Genomic DNA, 19,227 nt, shown 5'->3' with positions numbered 1-19,227 from the left:
GTCTTTTGGGATAAAAATAAGCAAGGTCCAGTGTTTGTACGTCCCCCATTCTTGCAAACCTTGCTTCCCTTCGAATGGACTCTACCACCCAGGGATCCTTAAACGATACCAAAATGCAGTCACCCTCTAAATCTTTGGTCCCGAAACCCACCCAATCTACTCTCCTCACTAATAGGATTTCGGTTGAAGTAGATGGCGGGAGGGGGCGGTTTTTATTCAGCCAGAATACTACTTTATTATGTAGGTCCCTGTCTGTCTCTTTAACACCCTCCTTGACGGGAGCTGCCCCAGTTAACACAATGGTATATTGGTTTGCTTCTGGGGGTAGGTCAGTACGGAGGTGAGCACCCTTAACAATGTTTCCCCCGGTATGGATTGTGGGGTTACGAATAGTAGTTGACTTTCCTAAAGGAGGCTGGGAGGGGGTGCTATGTACAACATTTGCCCTGTCATCCGCCCTACCAGTTTGAGCTCGTTGCACTGTTATCATAGAGGTGGTTTTACTGGATTCCTGCGCCAGGGTGCCTGCACCAACGGTGCTATCTATATCCCTGAAACCCACCTGTGCCATAGACTTTGTTGTTACAACCCCCATTGCTTTATCAAGGCTCACATTATCTGTATTCTTAATTGGGTTTGCCTGAGAGGTAGAAGCCCCCACTACTATGGAGGGGGCGGTTAGCTTCTGGAGTAGGCGCATGTTCATATTCGCGACAGACTCCAAGGCATCAATTTTGATGGACATCAACCTATATTGCTCCAAGACGGGAAGCAGGAGGGTTTTGAACATGGCCTCCATTTTTACCAGCAGGATTTCATCGCTGTTAAAACAAGTAGGGCAAGGATCTGATGAACCGATAGGAGTTAGAGTGGGACACAATACGTTGGGAAGTACCGAGGGGGGTTGTGTAGCAGTGTGAAGCTGCGAAGCAGCTGCACTGGTATTATTAGAAACATTTGGTTTAGACGGCTTCTGTACTCTCCCCCCATGTTTGCTCTGAGTATTTTCCCTTATACAGGTTTTTTTTTTGAAGGAGTCAAACGCTTCCGGTGGATTCGGCACCAAATTATTAATTGTGTCCACTCTGTCTATGCCACTAACATGGGCCCCACTATGCTGGGTGACATCTGAGCTCAAATCAAGATTGTCTGACAAGTGTAGAGAATCCACCCCTTCTCCCGCAACATGCATTAGTGCCTCTGTCGTTAGTGAATGTAGATGATTAGATGGGACTTGAGCCGCAGGGCTAGAAATTGTAGCAAGGGCACCTATAGAGGAACGCTTACCACTGACTAAGTCTAGGGAGAGCCTTTTCTCGGTCATTGCTATTTCTTTTTCTAGAATCCCAGTTGCTCGAGTTATAAAAGCATCAAGCGGACCAGAAACTATTCCCTTGGAAGTTTTCAATTGGACTGTACGGTCTTTACCTGACCTTAGAGGCATGTTAGGGTGAAATAGAAACAAGCAATACCTATGACAAACCCCGAACTGTAGTAATAGGTGGATGCCTGCAGTGATGAAAAACACAATGAAATGTAGAAAAAGCCCAAAAATTGTGGGCAAACTCAGCCTCGTCCAATCACAGGCGGGCACAGACCAGGCCCAGACTAGTCCCGGGCTAATCCCAAGTACTCAAAGTTGGCCTTATTAACAAGATAGGCAATGGACTATAGCTGCTCTGACTTTATGTTCTTAAGATGGCATAACAAGAGTCAAGAGAAGCAAACTATCGTAGAGGGGCGACTGCCACAGTACTCAGCAGATGATCAGCAGGGGAAACTGGGTTAACAACCAGGAGTGATACCAAAAAATCGTTAGGAAGCAAGGTCCACAGTACCTTGAGGAGAACGATGATGGTATGGCACAACTTAGAGGGGTAGTCCCGCCCCGTCCAACTCCGGTCAGTGACGGGCAAGGACGGGCCCGCCCTTGGCCCGGGCTTCGCCCGCGCGCTGCCCGCGCGCGTCCCGCGCTGCGGTGAGGGTCCTGGGTTTATGAGGGATTCCCCTCAGCTGTTCAGAATCGCGCTGCGGCGCTAGGCCTTCTGGGGGTTGTAGGCAGGATGGTGCAGCCGGCCAAAGCTGTTTCCTTCGTGACCCCTTAGACACCAGCACGGACAAGCAGGAACAAGGGTGGCATCACAGGACAGAACCGTTCCCCTCACGGTTTAACTGGAAACTCCTTCGCGCGTCCCGCGCTGCGGTGAGGGTCCTGGGTTTATGAGGGATTCCCCTCAGCTGTTCAGAATCGCGCTGCGGCGCTAGGCCTTCTGGGGGTTGTAGGCAGGATGGTGCAGCCGGCCAAAGCTGTTTCCTTCGTGACCCCTTAGACACCAGTACGGACAAGCAGGAACAAGGGCGGCATCACAGGACAGAACCGTTCCCCTCACGGTTTAACTGGAAACTCCTTCGCGCGTCCCGCGCTGCGGTGAGGGTCCTGGGTTTATGAGGGATTCCCCTCAGCTGTTCAGAATCGCGCTGCGGCGCTAGGCCTTCTGGGGGTTGTAGGCAGGATGGTGCAGCCGGCCAAAGCTGTTTCCTTCGTGACCCCTTATGTTATGTTATGTTATTTATATTTTTATAGCGCACAGCTGCCCCAGCAAAGGGGCGTCCAGGCGCTGTGACAGATGAACTGCTTAGACACCAGCACGGACAAGTAGGAACAAGGGCGGCATCACAGGACAGAACCGTTCCCCTCACGGTTTAACTGGAAACTCCTTCGCGCGTCCCCAGTTGGGTTTCTCACAAATCTTCCATACTTGTGTCTCCCAGGGCTCCTGTGGTTTGGCCATCCTGCTCTGCTCTACCGTCCCCTTCCAAAAAACACACATAAAGAGACACAAGAGGGCTAGATACATAGCAGTTTCAGGTCAGCTCTACGGCAGACAGGCCCCCTTGCTTAGTGTATATGCCCTGCCCCTGTTATCAGTAGAATTCCTCCACACGCTAGGAGAGGTCATTATGCAACTTCTCCTGGGGCCCTGGGTATTGGGAGGTGACCTTAATGGGGTGAGTGACTGAGTCCTGGACACACCACTAATACACACCTAGTCACCTTTCTAGACAACATGGCACTGACAGATGCTTCGCATCTCCATCACCCCTAGAAGCAAGGCTACACTTTCTGTTCAGGAAGTCATTAAGTGTTCTCCCGTCTTGACTACTTTAGTCTTTTCACCTCTGAGGTTACTTTGATAACCGGCATGAAAATACTAGCCAGAGGTCTGTCCAATAACTCCCCGGTCGAGCTTACAATGTGTCTGGGCACATGACAGACAGGTGCAGGATGGGAGCTCGATGTGTGGCTACTCAAGAATCCACAAGCAAGAGAGCACATCTGGTAAGAAACGATACATAAACACAACTAAGGTACCGTCACCTTACTGTGGCACACTGTGGGAGACATCAAGGCCACACTGAGGGGGGCCATCATCTGCCATCAAACTGGGGTGCAACGATTCAATGAAAAGGAAGTTGAGGAGTGGGAAGCTTAATTGATGGAAATGGAACGAAACTATGTGGATGACCCAGAGGCAGTAGTCCTGACATCACATACCCTCAATCTTTAATTTGACAGACAGTCCTGGATGAATCGCGACAGACGTGACTATCAATGCAGATCTGCATCCATCACTGGGGAGAAAAGCTACCAAAACTCCCCACCACCTATGCTTGCCAACAGCGGGAAGCTGGGGGAAGCCCTCCAGTGTGCCGGCTGGTAGTCGATGCAGGTGAGAACTTCACTGACACACACCTAATAGCTGATGAATTTACAGCCTACTACGCCAAGCACTGCTCTACAATGCAAGCACCCTCTGATTCTGACATGGCTTCATTTACTAAAGATCTTTCATCCCGACACCTCACCCCCAAGGAGAAAAACTCACTAGGGGAGGCATTAAGCCAGAAAGAACTTGGGGAGGCCCTGCCCCAACTCTATCAGGCAAAACCTTGGGTCTGAATGGGTTTTTAGTAGAATTCCTGAAGGCGCACTGTACACTACTGAGTTCAATGCTTGTAGACACGGTCCAAGAGGTGTTCAAGGTAGGCCGACTGCCATCTAACCTGTACCTGACGGTGGTTAGCCAAAATATCGAGTTTTAAATTTCGACCTACAATAATATCGTGTTTTTAATATCGTAGGTACAGAATATCGAAGTCAAGAATATCGATGGACAGAATATCGATCCCAAGGTAAGTAATATCGAAGTAAATAATATCGAAGTAATTAATATCGATGTAAGTAATATCGTAAGTAAAAATTTCGATGTCAATAATATCGATATTTATTTAGTGTAATGTCATTTAATATGTATTTTATTTGTATGTTAAAGATTATTGTAATGTATTTTAATACATTTAAAAATAAATGTTTAGAGATTTATAATTATTTTACATTTAATTTAGCGTTTTAGTATCAGAGCGGGTTGTGGGTTTATAGGGGAATAGGGTGGGAAGTAATTTAATTATAATTAATGAATTAATATGTATTGTTTAATTGGTATTTATGATTAATTAATTGGTAATTAATTAATAATTGGTAATTAATTGATTAATTAATTGTTAATTAATTATTAATTGTACAATTATTTTATTAATTGGTTAATTATATACATTATAATTAGTTTATTATTAATATTTATTTATTGTTAATTAATTAATTGTTAATTAGTAATTAATTGGTGATTTAATTTTATTAAGTGATTAATTGATAATTAAATTAATTATGTGAATTTTAATGTGTAGTGGGTTGTGGGTTTATAGGGGAATAGGGTGGGAAGTCATGTAATTATAATTAATGAATTAATATGTATTGTTTCATTGGTATTTATGATTAATTAATTTGTAATCAATTAATAATTGGTAATTAATGTGATTAATAGATTAATTAATTTTTAATTAATTATTAATTGTAAAATTACTTTATTATTTTGTTAATTATATAAATTATAATTAGTTTATTAATAATATTTCTTTATTGTTATAGTTAATTAATTAATTGTTAATTAGTAATTAATTGGTGATTTAATTTTATTAAGTGATTAATTCATAATTAAATTAATTATGTGAATTTTTATGTGTAGTGTGTTGTGTGTTAAAGGGGGAATAGTGTGGGATGTAATTAAAATTTATTTATTTAAATATTTATTTTACATAATTGGTATTTAATAATATTTTTTTTTGTAAAACATTGTTAACATGCAATTTTTTTATAAGAAATTATTAAATTGGTTATAATGTTAATAGAATCACTATGCTATCTAGTGCTTTCCCAACTGTTTTACTATCTGGAGTGGGAATAGTAATTTTTACCCCTACGCTATCCAGCGCTTTCCCTACTGTTGCACTCTCTGGAGTTGGAATAGTAATTTTTACCCCTACGCTATCCAGCGCTTTCCCTACTGTTGCACTCTTTGGAGTTGGAATAGTAATTTTTACCCCTACGCTATCCAACCTTTTCTCTACTGTTGCACTGTCTGGAGTGGGAATAGTAATTTTTACCCTTACGCTATCCAACACTTTCCCTACTATTGCACTCTCTGGAGTGGGAATAGTAATTTTTACCCCTACGCTATCCAACGTTTTCCCTACTGTTGCACTCTCTGGAGTTGGAATAGTAATTTTTACCCTTACGCTATCCAACACTTTCCCTACTATTGCATTCTCTGGAGTGGGAATAGTAAATTTGACCCTTACGCTATCCAACACTTTCCCTACTATTGCACTCTCTGGAGTTGGAATAGTAATTTTTACCCCTACGCTATCCAATGTTTTCCCTACTGTTGCACTCTTTGGAGTTGGAATAGTTATTTTTACCCCTACGCTATCCAACGTTTTCTATACTGTTGCACTCTCTGGAGTGGGAATAGTAAATGTTACCCTTACGCTATCCAACACTTTCCCTACTATTGCACTCTCTGGAGTGGGAATAGTAAATTTTACGCTTACGCTATCCAACACTTTCCCTACTATTGCACTCTCTGGAGTTGGAATAGTAATTTTTACCCCTATGCTATCCAACGTTTTCCCTACTGTTGCACTCTTTGGAGTTGGAATAGTTATTTGTACCCCTACGCTATCCAACGTTTTCCCTACTGTTGCACTGTCTGGAGTGGGAATAGTAATTTTTACCCTTACGCTATCCAACACTTTCCCTACTATTGCACTCTCTGGAGTGGGAATAGAAATTTTTACCATTACGCTATCCAACATTTTCCCTACTATTGCACTCTCTGGAGTTGGAATAGTAATTTTTACCCCTACGCTATCCAACACTTTCCCTACTGTTGCACTCTTTGGAGTTGGAATAGTAATTTTTACTCCTACGCTATCCAATGTTTTCCCTACTGTTGCACTCTCGGGAGTTGGAATAGATATTTTTACCCCTACGCTATCCAACATTTTCCTTACTGTTGTTTTTGTTGAAGTTGGACTAGTAGTTTTATTGTGTCTGATATTAAATATGTTTTGTAATATTTTAGCTATTGTAATATATAATTAATAATAAAAATTATTCAAATTAAAATTATTGATTATTATTTGCTATATGTAATTATTTAATATTTATTAATGTTATTGTTTTATGTGTATAGATGTATTGGTAATTTAAATAAATATTTAATAATTTATATGTTATAGAAATTATTATTAAAAGTAATTATTAAGTAAGTGTATATATTATATATTATATATATGTTTAATTAAAGTTTCATTTAATTATATATATTTATTATAAATTTTACATATTATACAATATATTTAATTATGTTTCTTTGATTTATAAGTATTATTTGGTTTATTTTACATATATTTTTAAACTAAAAAAAAACCGATATTTTTGAATTACGATATTTTTGACATCGATATTAAATTATCGATATTTTTGTACTTACCATGTTGTAGATAGGATGTCGATATTCTTGACCACGATATTTTTGTTGCGATATTTTTGTAGGTCGAATTTTTGTCTTTCGAAATTATGTCATACAATCGTACCTGACAGACATAGTGGTGATCCCTATTCCAGATCAGCCCCAACTCTCTGCTCTTCCTACCTCCCCATCGCCTTATTGATTACCGAAGTCAAGATCTGAGCAAAAGCCCTTGCTAATAAATTACCAAACGCTTTTTTTGCCGGTCTGGCCACATGACACAATATTAGACATAATGCCCGGGCAAACTGGATACCAGGAGACAAGGCACTATTACAAGTTGACTTTAGTAAGCCATTTGACTCAGTAAAGTATCCCTAACTCTTCGCCCTGCTCATCAAAATGAACTTTGCACTGATTAGGGTAGTATCCTGCCAGCCTAAGCACTCGCCAATAAGTACACCACACACAGAGAGTAATTTTACACATCTTTGAACCACTGCATGTAAGTCAGAACTCAACATTCTAAGCCTGCCTTCAACTCATCCCTCCAGCACTTAAGTCACAGGCCTATGGCATACAGCGGGAACCAAACGTTTTCCAGCAATGTTTTATTACAAGACACTACGGGGCATATTTACTAAGAAGGGATGGAGTGCGGCTCTAGCCTTCCTGGCTTAATGCCCCACTCTGCCACTTCTGAAACCCATGACTGCACCATATTTACAACAATTTGGTGCAGCCCTGCATTTCACCCTGCTCTGGCGCTAAATTTAGCAACCTAGCGCCAACACAGGGGTTCCTGCGTTGAGGGAAAGATTGTTTATGTGCAGGGAGGGGCCCCTTCCTGCACATAAACAATTTTTAAATGGCGTTTTGTAACTTTTGTGTGTGCTACTTAATGCAGCACACACAGAAGCTGCAAAATCTAATCTTTTTTCCAATTACTGTTTATGTGCAGGAAGGGACACCTTCCTGCACAGGAATAATCAATGATGTTTTGCTGTTTCTATGTGTGCTTCATAATGCAACAAACATGGAAACAGCAAAAACAAGGAGAAATAAAGTATTTTTCCTTGTTTTGCTTATTTGAGACCAGGTTTTCCCTGGTCTTAATTTTGGTGCTGACTCCTATTTACGCCACCCTTGTAAATAGGGGCAGGGTCAAAATCAATAGGCGTTGGGGTGGAACACCAACCGCAAAACCCATTGCCCGTCCCTTTCATGCTAAGTGTAGCGTGAAAGGGACGTTGTGGTGGTGATAGGGGCTTGTAAATATGCCCCTATAACCCCCGCTTTACAATAAAACTCACAACTTTAAGAAATACATAGATAAATATATTTATGATACAATGCATGAATAAATACTTAGATGCACTAGCAATTACAATTCTTCATTTAAGCGTTGTGGCATCTGAAGCACACGTTCTTTTTCTTTCTCATCCTGCCAACTTTCTTGCTGGTACAGCTCTCATCTCCACGATGAGAGAGGATGAACCTATCCACGCAAAGATATTGCTGTTCCACAGTGATCTTCCCTGTTTACAAAGAAAGAAGGAGGAGAAAGCAGGGACCTCCATCCAGCATATATGGCTTAATCATTGGACCTACTTGCTTGTTGCCAATTTACATTTTATGCCCTGACCCTCTCAAAGCTTTTAGGTTTGTTAGCAATATTGATCTGGCTTGTGTGTTTGATGTTTTAACTCAAAATAAAAGAGAAGGGCCCCGCTACTCCAAGAGACAGGGTTACATGTACAATTTAATTGTCAACAATAAAAAATCCCTTGGAGGAATCAATATATTCTATTCAAACATTCCACACTTCATTCCATTCGGGCTCATACATGCATCCACACCCGTCTTAAAGGGGACCCAAAAGACAATTTTAAACAATTTGTTTTTAATATATAACTCCAAGTGAAAAGGTTTGTACAAATATATAAAATTCATATGCTTTTTCTTTTAAAAACAGTTGAAAAGTCCAATAATGAAAGAAATATTACACAGAATATCATAAAATATTATACCACGAGAGACAGCATATAAGACACACACATTTGTCATTCCAAAATTGTTAATTTGAGTAGAATCCATAAGAAATCATATTCTCTGAGCATGTTTTTAGTGTGTGACTCATTGTTCCTCAAATTTAACAGAAAACCGATTGTCAACGCGTTCCGGTGGGTTGATAGAATAGGACCACCTTCTTCAGGACAACAACAAATATTTGTATCCCTCTATACAATTATGCAGTGTCTACCTGCATAAAAACAACATAACATATATCACAGAAAATGTTTTCTATATCTTAAATGTACAACCTACCAATACAAAGTACTTATTATTAGTTTGACAATTGTGATTTAAAACAGTCATCTAAATTCTAAAACTCACAGATTCAATTCAAATTGTGCTTATATACTGACAGGTACAAATATCAAAGAAACATTTCCTAAATAGATAATTGCCAAAAGTCCCAATCAAGACTGGAATGCAGAAATTCACTCAGCAACTGTTTTCTTAGGCGAGACACACTGAAGACCGGCAAAGCTGGTCTCACTCACTTGAGCTTTAAAGGTTAATACAAAGCTGAGGATAAAAATGTGGGCATAACATTAACCCTACTAAAACTATACTAAAATCCCTAATCGTGTACAGCCAGAGGTTGTTCTGTTCACATACCTGTATTGTCTATAGCGCCCATGTTTTAGTGGAGCATATAGTCGTAAATGCAAATGCTGATGGGCTTCACGTTGCTGTTCAATCAATACTTTCCCCTTTAATGCAGCCCTACAACAATGAGAGAATAGAAGAGCCCAAACCCCAATGTAAGTATATTAAACATAGGGAATGGAATTACCCTTAATCCCCACTGGATCTTAATATTCGGTCCAAACCCACCTATAAGATATTTGTTCTATGAATCAAGAAATATAATGGCAGTAATTGCTGGATCCGAAACCTGTTGTGGTCCCAATTGTTTAGGAGTCCTAAATGTATACAAAGGAGAAAGGAAAATATGAATAAAGTTTCATATATGCATATGTATATACTTCTGTGAAAAGACAGCTTCCTTAGTTTATCTAGTCTTTGATGTAAAATACAACTTACCTATATTTTAGGCGCAAAATCCAAAACCAAGGATATGGCCACGGAGGTTAAACAGCCCTCCAGATCCTTCAGGTTACCATCAATCTCTTCTACAGCATATCTGTTGATGTCTGTATTTCTAAAAAAACAAATACATAAGGTTTGGTATAGTCAATAGATGTATACATAAGTAGGGATGGTAACTAACATAAGTAAGTCATCCCCACATTCGCCTTTCCTGTTTTCTATTTTTCTACAGGCAGCCTAAAACCCCTAATTTAATTCCAATTTCGAGTCTCTTGTGGAGCCGCAGTGTTTCACACATGCTTATATACTCCTATAATTGTTTTTGTTCACCTATCCTGTTTTCTTTTTTTCTTTTACAGGCAGTCTGTACCTGAAATACGTAGTTTAAGTCCATATGTGGTTCATCTTGTGGAACCACTGTAGTTCTTATATTCCTGTTTAATCCTAAAATGTATTAAAAAGGCTACCCCCATCTGGTATGTCCCTTTGCCTTTTAGGCCAGTATATCTCGCCACTTACTCACTCGTATTCACGCTAGGTCCCACTACATCTAATCCAATAAAACCAATCCAAGCCCCCCTCCCCATATATTAAAAACAAATTGTTTAAAATTGTCTTTTGAGTCCTCTTTAAGATGGGTGTGGATGCATGTATGAGCCCGAATTAAAGGAACTTGATGTTTTAAGACAGCCAGCTATACGGGGCATTTGCAGATTTTCAGTGCCTACATATCTCTCGTCTCGCTCGCAAAACCACATAAAAAACATATTTTGTTATGGGAGAGCTTGCCCACAAACCTGCATCTGGATATAGCCCCAAAATATAACTTGAGGGCTTACTTCTAACTGATATCCAATCACCTCACTGATAAAGTTGCATACTAATATCCAAAAGGGGACAATCTTTGGACACTGCATAAACATATGTACGTTATCCGCTGCTGGGAACTTACACTTCGGACAAATGATGTATTTCCCAGTGATTCCTGAGGGCTTGCCTGGAGACCAATATACCCTGTGTGTGGTAAACAAGGGGCATATTATCAAGCCAGGCGATAAAATTATCGCCGCTTTAGCAGCAGAAAACTGCAGCTAAAACGGCGATAATGGGCTTGATAATATGCTCTATGGAATTCCAATTGAAGCCCATGTTAAATGTGAAGGACATCTAACCTGAGCCTCAATTGGAATTCCATAGAGCATATTATCAAGCCCATTATCGCCGTTTAAGCGGCAGTTTTCTGCCGCTAAAGCGGCGATAATTTTATCGCCTGGCTTGCAAATATGCCCCCACATGATTTCTCTTAAGTGAGGCAGGTTTCACCATTGCACATAAGCTAGAAAAAGATACTTGCCATATTTGCCTTAGATTTCCATCCATGCTTCCCCCTTCCCACATTGTGGTTATATCTCGCAAGCTCTTATCTTCTGCCTCCAAAAACGCCCAATACCAGATCGAAACTTCCTTGTTGAGGGGGCCGACTTTCATCACCTGTTCAAGCCAAGGCTCATCGTCCTCTTCAGCACACTCTTGGGTAGCCCACCATGATTGCAACTGATAGTATTTGAATCTCGTTAGCTGACCATTAGTGCATGCCCTTAACACATCCCATTCCACCAAGCCCGAACCTGCTTTAAGATCCACCCAATAACTTAAACAAGCTGCTTTTAAGGGTTGAATGAGCTGGTCTACCAAGCAGTCTGGGGTGCCCAGGGAATCCCAAATAGATGCAGAAGACGTATAATAAGGTATACTAAAACTCTTTCAGAAATATAGCCATGTTCTTAATGCCGTTTTTGAAACATTCAACCTGACCTTTTAAGAATATTTCGGGTCACCATATTTAAACAGAAAGTGACGCAGGTCACTAAGCATTGCCCCATATAATCTACCCACTGGACATATATCTGTTTTTTTGGCCAGCATACGAAAGTTCTTAAAATGAAAAGCATAGCAGTACATCAGCAGATCCGAAAAAGCTAGTCTCCCCGCTCCAAGCTTTCTCCTCAATTTTTTCCAGGTGATCCTGGGTCCCTTCGCCGCCTGAATAAAACTCCCAATTTTGCCCTGCAATTTAGCTATGTCTTCTCTCAGGAAATTAAGGGGTATAGAGTTAAAAAGGAATGCGATTTTAGGGAGAATAATCATCTTAATGAGGTTTACTCTACCATAGACTTTTTATAGTATATCAGCCCATCTTACTAAGAGTCTCTCCACCTCTTGGCTCACTTTTTTCCAGTTAACCCACTGAATGTCTTCCAAGCTCTAAGTTATTAAAATACCCAAGTATCTCATTTGATATTTACTCCCAGTGTACCCTCAAAGGCTGTAGCCGCATGGAGGGCGTGGCTTGGCGCCCGAAGGAGATGGCGGCGTTCGGCTAGGAGCTCCGTTCACACCAGGGTCTACTGGCGGTTCGCGCCTCAGTTTCCACCAGCGAAGGGTAGTCTTCTCTGTCGGAACATGCCAGGATCATTTTCAATCCTTTTTTGGCGCTGAGGCACACTTATTTTGGGTCTTACAGCCCATTTTATTTTCGGTCGCGGCTCGTCATCGGCCGCGGCCGCCATCTTGTTTACTCTCGCCCGTGATCACCTCAGCAGCGCGTTTCTTCGCGCATGGATCCCCTGGACGCCTCATGCTTACACTACTGGCCCCAGCATCTCCTGAAGCACAGATGTGGATAATCAGCACTCTAAGGTGACTTTTTTCTCTTCAACTATTATTTCCGCTGCCTTTTTCAGCTGACTGGAATTTTCAACTTTCCTCATATACGGCGGCCATCTTTATGACTCCAGTCTCCAACATTTTTTGACTCTAATTCTGTGGCCTGGCATTTTCCTTCCTTTATTAATTCGCTCCCTGGTCCCTTTTCAGTTGGGCAATAAGATATTTTTTCCTCTTTCTGACCTCACGCTCTATTGGCGTGCTGATGGCACATTGCTCTAGTCAAGTTCAAAAACGTAGTTATATTAAGAACTCCAAATTATTCACGGCACTGGCCCATTTGGAAGCTTCTCAGTCTCTACCTTCAACTGAGATGACATCGACTGCGGACATCTCCTCACAGCCTTCGGCAAAAGTGAACTCTAAGAGGTTAAAGAAAGACCCGCCTTCGCCTCCTAAGTCCTCCTCGCCCATCTCTATGGAGTTAATCCTCAAAGAGATACGGGCCCTGCGCCCTTACATGGAGGAGACGAATGCTAAGTTGCAGATTCTCACTGACAATTGGGCTTCGATGGACGAAAGAGTGTCGTCGGTGGAGCGTGACGTCTCCTCTCTTCAGGAATCCACGTCCAAGGTCTCCCACATGCACACGCAGATTTCCTCTCTTCAGAAGCAGGTGGAGGACCTTGAAAACCGCAACAGACGCAACAATCTCCGTCTTTACGGCCTGGTGGAGGGTTGTGAGGGAAATGATCCCATCAGTTTTTTCAAGTCCTTTCTCCCGAAGCTTCTTCACCTACCTGAAGACACCTCACTGAACATCCAACGTGCCCACAGGCTTGGTCGAGCATCCGCCTCTCCTTCCATGTCAACGAAGCCTAGAGGTGTAATAATGTACTTTCTAGAGTACACAGACTTGTTGAAAGTCCTCTTAGCCGCCAAAGCCTCCCCTCGCCTCACATGGTCAGGCTCCACTTTGTTCTTTGCGCAAGATTATGCCAGGACCACTGCAAACCGTCGCAAGGCCTTCCTAGATATGAGACCTGACCTTCGCTCCATTGGTGCCAGATATGGGCTTTTTCATCCTTGTCTATTTAAGGTCACTCATAATAACAAGACTACGACATATGAGGATCCTGCGCGACTTCGAAGTTTCCTGAACTCCTGCGGTCAACCTGACATGGAGATAGCTGGTCCCTCTTCCCACCCACCATGACTTGTTTTTGTAGTTGAAGTTTGATTCCCTAATTTGTTCTGCTTTAATGCTTCATTTTTGCAGGTTCTTCAGATTGTATGACTTCTCATTAAGATTATATTTTTCATTTTATCGTCTGATAGTGTTGTTCTGGTTCCTCAGTTGGTCATATGTTTTGTTTTTTTATCTTCGTTGTATTCGAGTTTCTAACTATGTTCTTTTTCTCCCTTCACAGATCATTGTTTTGCGTTCCGTTGTGTTATCTCTGGTTGGACGTCTCCCTCACCCCGAATGCCCTGCCTCTCCCAGTTGGCCCTACCTCCCTCCCTTCATCTCCACGTGTGTTTTCGCTTATTCCCAGTTCCTGATTGTATTTTTCCCATGCTACCCCTCGTAAGTACTCTTCATTCCTTATTTATCATGTTTTTCTATGTTCTATATTTTCTTCTTTTACCTTTTCCCTTGTTGTTTTCAGATTTATTGGTGTCATTACCTTTTCCATGGTTCTCCTCCACTTCTCTTTCTTCATTCTTTCTTCCCCCCATTGTGTATTGGCTCTCCTGCTTGTATTCATCTCCCTTTACCTATTTTACTCTCCTCTGGCCCTTACTTACCATTATCCCTGAGAATTGCTGTATCTTCTTATCATTCTTTTTATTTTCTTGGCTCTTTTCTATTTACATGGCTTCACCGGTTCCTCTCTCATGTTTTCTTCTACCCTTGTTTCACCACGTCAGTTCTTACCTCATTCTCTTTTCCTCTTGTGCCCTTGCTCGTTGCGAGGCATTTCCTTGCTGTCCTACTCTCCAATTGGTTCACTTTTTGATTAATCCTTAATGTCAGTTCGAGTTGTTTCCTGGAATGTTAAAGGTCTGCATTCTCCTATCAAGAGACAAAAAATCCACTCTCATTTAGCCAAATTAAATGTAGACATTGCATTTTTACAAGAAACCCATTTGTCTGACGCTGAAGCTGCTAAACTTAAGAGAGGTTGGGTGGGTGCTGTATTTTCGTCTCCGGGTGATGGTAAGAGAAACGGTGTGGTTGTACTAGTTCGCAAATCTCTTGCTCATTTGCCCTTGACTTCTGAATCAGATCCTGAAGGTAGATGGTTGTACGTCAAACTCTCCTCAAAAGGCGTCCCTCTCTCCCTCCTTAATATCTACGCCCCTACCGGTGGTGATCAGGTCTTTTGGCGCGCAATGGCCTCACGCATTACTGAGTATATTGATGATAATTTTATTTTAGCAGGTGATTGTAACCTACCCTTTGATCCTCTTTTAGACAGAAACTCCAAAGCACCTTTTATCCCTAATAAATCCCATAAGCTTTTTGCTCAAGCGATTTCCCAACATAAACTCATTGATGCCTGGCGTCTCTGCAATCCTACTTCTAAAGAATTCACTTTCTACTCCCCGACTCACCATTCCCAATCGCGTATTGACTATATTTTCCTCTCCCATCATATGTCCCAATCCCTCACCCATGCTGACATAGGCCCCATCTTATTCTCTGACCATGCCCCCGTTTTGATAAACATTGACATTTTACCCAAGTCCTCTGGACCAAAGAGATGGCGCTTTAACAATACTTTACTCCTCGATCCCAAATTCTCCGCCTCCTTTGTAGAATTCACCACAGAATTTTTCACCATTAATGACACACCCACTATGCCCAATCACGTTGTCTGGGACGCCTATAAAGCAGCAGCCAGAGGTTTTATTATCAGCTTTGTGGCTACTAAACGCAAGAACGCTCGTAAACGCACCAGTGACCTCCTTTGTACGATTAAAAAGTTAGAGCATTCCTTCTATACATCCCATTCGCAAGAAAGTCTGACTGCTCTCATTGCTGCTAAGATGCAATTTAACAAACAATCCACTGAGGATGCTTCATTGTTTTTGTTGAAATCCAGTTCAAAATTCTATGGGGGTAAAAATAAGGCGGGGAAGGTTTTAGCCAATTATTTAAAAGTCAAGCAAAACAAACTGAATATTGAATCTGTCTACGATGATAATTCTGTTTTAAAGCATACAGATGTTGATATTTTAGAGCAATTCTCCCAGTTGTATTCCAATTTTTACTTATCTGAGACGCACCCCACTGCTCACTCTCTTGCTACTTTCTTTGCCACCATCCAACCACCTTCCAATTTCCCTGTTGATTTATCCGCACTTGAATCACCAATCTCTAGTGATGAACTACTTACAGCACTTCAGTCACTCAAGAAAGATAAGGCCCCTGGCCCTGACGGGTTCACAGTTGAATTTTACCTGCATTTTTCCAAATTGTTGTTGCCCAGACTCCATTCCCTTATTGATTCCTTCATATTAAATGGCTCTTCCTCAGGTACATTTTCAGACGCCCACATCTGTGTTATACCCAAAGAAGGCAAAGACACCCAGCATTGTAAGAATTATAGACCAATTTCTTTGGTCAACATTGATTACAAATTATATGCCAAATCTCTCGCCATTAGATTAGACCCTTATCTTCCCGAATTGCTAGGCCCTGAACAATCTGGCTTCGTTAAAGGTCGCTTCATCACAGACAACACCAGACTTTTATTTAATGTCCTTTCCAAATCCCCACAGTTCCAGCATTCACTAGCAACCATTGCCCTAGACGCAGAAAAAGCGTTCGATAGGGTGGAGTGGACTTTCCTTTTCTCCGCCCTCAAATGGTTTGGATTTGGCCCACATTTCATCTCTTTTATCTCCTTCCTTTATTCCAGCCCTAGAGCGGCGGTCTGCGCCAACGGCCTAGTTTCCTCTTTTTTAAATCTAGGTAGGGGTGTTCGTCAGGGTTGCCCTCTTTCCCCTTTTCTTTTCAATCTGGCCCTGGAACCCTTTCTTTCAAGGCTTCGTCAAAACCCCAACTTACATGGTTTCCAAATCTCCCAAACTAACATTAAACTTGCTGCCTACGCAGACGATATCCTACTATTCATGTCTAACCCCGCAACTTCTATTCCCGCATTCCTAGCTGAGGTCCATGATTACTCTCAGATTTCAGGTTATAAGCTAAACAATGACAAGTGTGAGATTTTACCCCTTACTAAGTTCACTTTTAAACCGGACTTTATGGCGTCCAATTTTACTTGGAGCCCCTCACACGTCAAATATCTAGGTTTACACATTACTTCCTCCCTCTCTGACACTGTTTCGTTATGCCTCAATAAATGCATCCAGAAATTGTCCGACCTCACTTCCAGATGGCACCCATTATACCTTTCCTGGTGGGGCCGTCTTGACACGATTAAAATGATGCTCTCCCCGTTAGTCCTTTACACCATTTCTAACATCCCAATTCCCATCCCTGCTAAGTTCTTTAAGAAAATCAACACTATTCTCTCTTCTTTTCTTTGGTCCGGCAAAAAAGCGCGTATGTCCCTACTCAGATTGCAACTCCCCAAGTCTGAGGGTGGAGTTAATTTTCCGAATTTTCCCGCCTACCACAAGGTATTCCTTTTGCGGCAAGCTTCCCATTGGCTCCAAGACCCCGCTGAACCGTCCCCCTTATGGGTTGTCATTGAGCGACTTTCCTTATCCCCTTTCACTTTTGCTGAATATCTCTCATTCTCTCGTAAGCCTCACTTTTCCTCCATTCCTATCCATAAGTTTACAGCTAAGCTGCTTCTTTCCACCTCTCCAGACCCCCCTTCCTCTGTGACAGAGTTTCTCAATTCCACTATCTGGCACAATAACAGTATAACCATTAATCGTAAGCCCTTTTATTGGAAAACTTGGAGACAGAGGGGTTTGATCTGGGTATCTCAACTCTTTTCTAATTCTGATTTCTTATCATTCTCCGTTCTCAGCCAACACTTCCATCTCCCTCGTTCTTTTGCCTGCAAGTATCTTGCGCTTAAAAATGCAGTTATGTCCACTTATGATCTCCTTTCTAACCCCCTCATGCATCCTCACCCTCCCAATCCTACCTCACAGCTTCATTCCTTCTTGCGTACTCACCCTACAGCCTACTCATTATACCACTCATTTCATGCGAGTCTCACACCTAGATCAAAATCCAAAGTTGAGGAACAGTGGGAATCTGACTTTGCCATCTCTTGGCCCACCTCCCTTTGGGACAAATTATGGACCAAACTTCGCAAGACATCTAGAGCTGCCTCCCTCACACAAACTCTTTTCTTCATTTACAACAGACTTCTCTTTTCTCCCCAGGTGTTGAATAAGAGATTTTCTTCTACACCGGATCTCTGGTTGTCCTGTTCTGCTCCTAAGGCCACTCTTTTTCACATGCTTTTCTCTTGCACTTTCACGAAGAATTTCTGGACACTGGTTTGGGCCCAAATCAATGCCATATTCCATACTACATCCCCCTTCGCTTTTGTCAATATTTTTTTAGGGAGCCTTTCCCCTTGTTGGGATGACACTGACCTTAATACGCAAATTGTTGATTTACTGTTAGCTGTTGCATTCCAGCAAATCACTGTCAACTGGAAAAACTTTACGAATATTTCCTTCAAAGCATGGTGGTACAATGTTTATTATAATCAAAGGCTAGATACTGTTTTTGTGCACCCCCTCAGTTTAGCTGCTAAACGACATGATTTATGGCTTCCTGTAACCTTGTACCTAGATACCTGTGCTAAACGCTCCTCTCATGTATCACCTATTCAGCAAGAGGTCTCTAAACCCCCCTGAGTGTCATTGCTTTTCATTTGCATTATTCTTTTTATATAAGTTACTTTGTTGCTCATCATCACCAGCGCTGTTTTTTTTGTTATTTAGCCTCAAACCTTGGTCATCCTCTGATTAATTGTATATTTTCATTACTATGTTTTACTTTTCTCCTCTAATTGAAGATATGTCTGTATTCTTTCTCATGTATTGACACCTTTACTTTTCCAATAAAAATCTTTTGAACTTAAAAAAGGCTGTAGCCGCATCTACTGCCACTACCATTTGAGATTTCTGAACTTCTGCCATATCAATGACCACCATCATCAAATATGTAGGCTCATTTAACTGCCACCCCAGGATAAAACCCCTCTGATCTATGTGGATGATGCCCTTGATAATCTGCGCTACCCTTGAGGCTAATATCCCCAAGAAGATCTTATAATAAGTGTTCAATAAAGATATTGGTCTATATGATTCTGCTTTTACTGGTTCTTCATCAGGTTTCATAGCGAGGACCACAGTTGCCTCTGACCAAGATGCCGGTGCATCTTCTCTCTTTATATATATTACGTTACAAGCTCCTTTTAGCAAGGGGGTTCACTTCTCTATAATTGCTTTATAGAGCTCTACTGGAGGACCATCAGGGCCAGTGGATTTCCAGCCACTCATTTTCCTACATTGTACCCTTATCTCCTCCTCGGTGATGTCCGACCCTAATAAGTCCACT

At 41.6% G+C, this 19,227-nt stretch overlaps 1 protein-coding gene across 3 annotated transcripts in view; it reads left to right on the top strand.

Annotated features, from left to right (window-relative positions):
• The window catches only part of LOC146865614 (uncharacterized), a 54,070-nt gene that overhangs the window by 6,872 nt on the left and 27,971 nt on the right, over positions 1-19,227 (top strand). For 2 of the 3 annotated variants that reach the window (XM_085640754.1, XM_085640753.1), the window contains 2 exons: positions 4,144-4,194; positions 14,090-14,247. In XM_085640754.1, coding sequence (XP_085496880.1) covers positions 4,144-4,194; positions 14,090-14,247 — 209 coding nt within the window. The remainder of the gene's footprint in view (positions 1-4,143; positions 4,195-14,089; positions 14,248-19,227) is intronic. The other variant, XR_014976660.1, reaches the window with a different exon arrangement.

This window comes from Triturus cristatus, chromosome 2_1, assembly GCF_964204655.1.
Source record: "Triturus cristatus chromosome 2_1, aTriCri1.1, whole genome shotgun sequence".
NCBI lineage: Eukaryota > Metazoa > Chordata > Amphibia > Caudata > Salamandridae > Triturus > Triturus cristatus.
The sequence above is the reverse complement of the archived record's forward strand: the minus strand, read 5'-3'. Positions and strand labels throughout refer to the sequence as shown.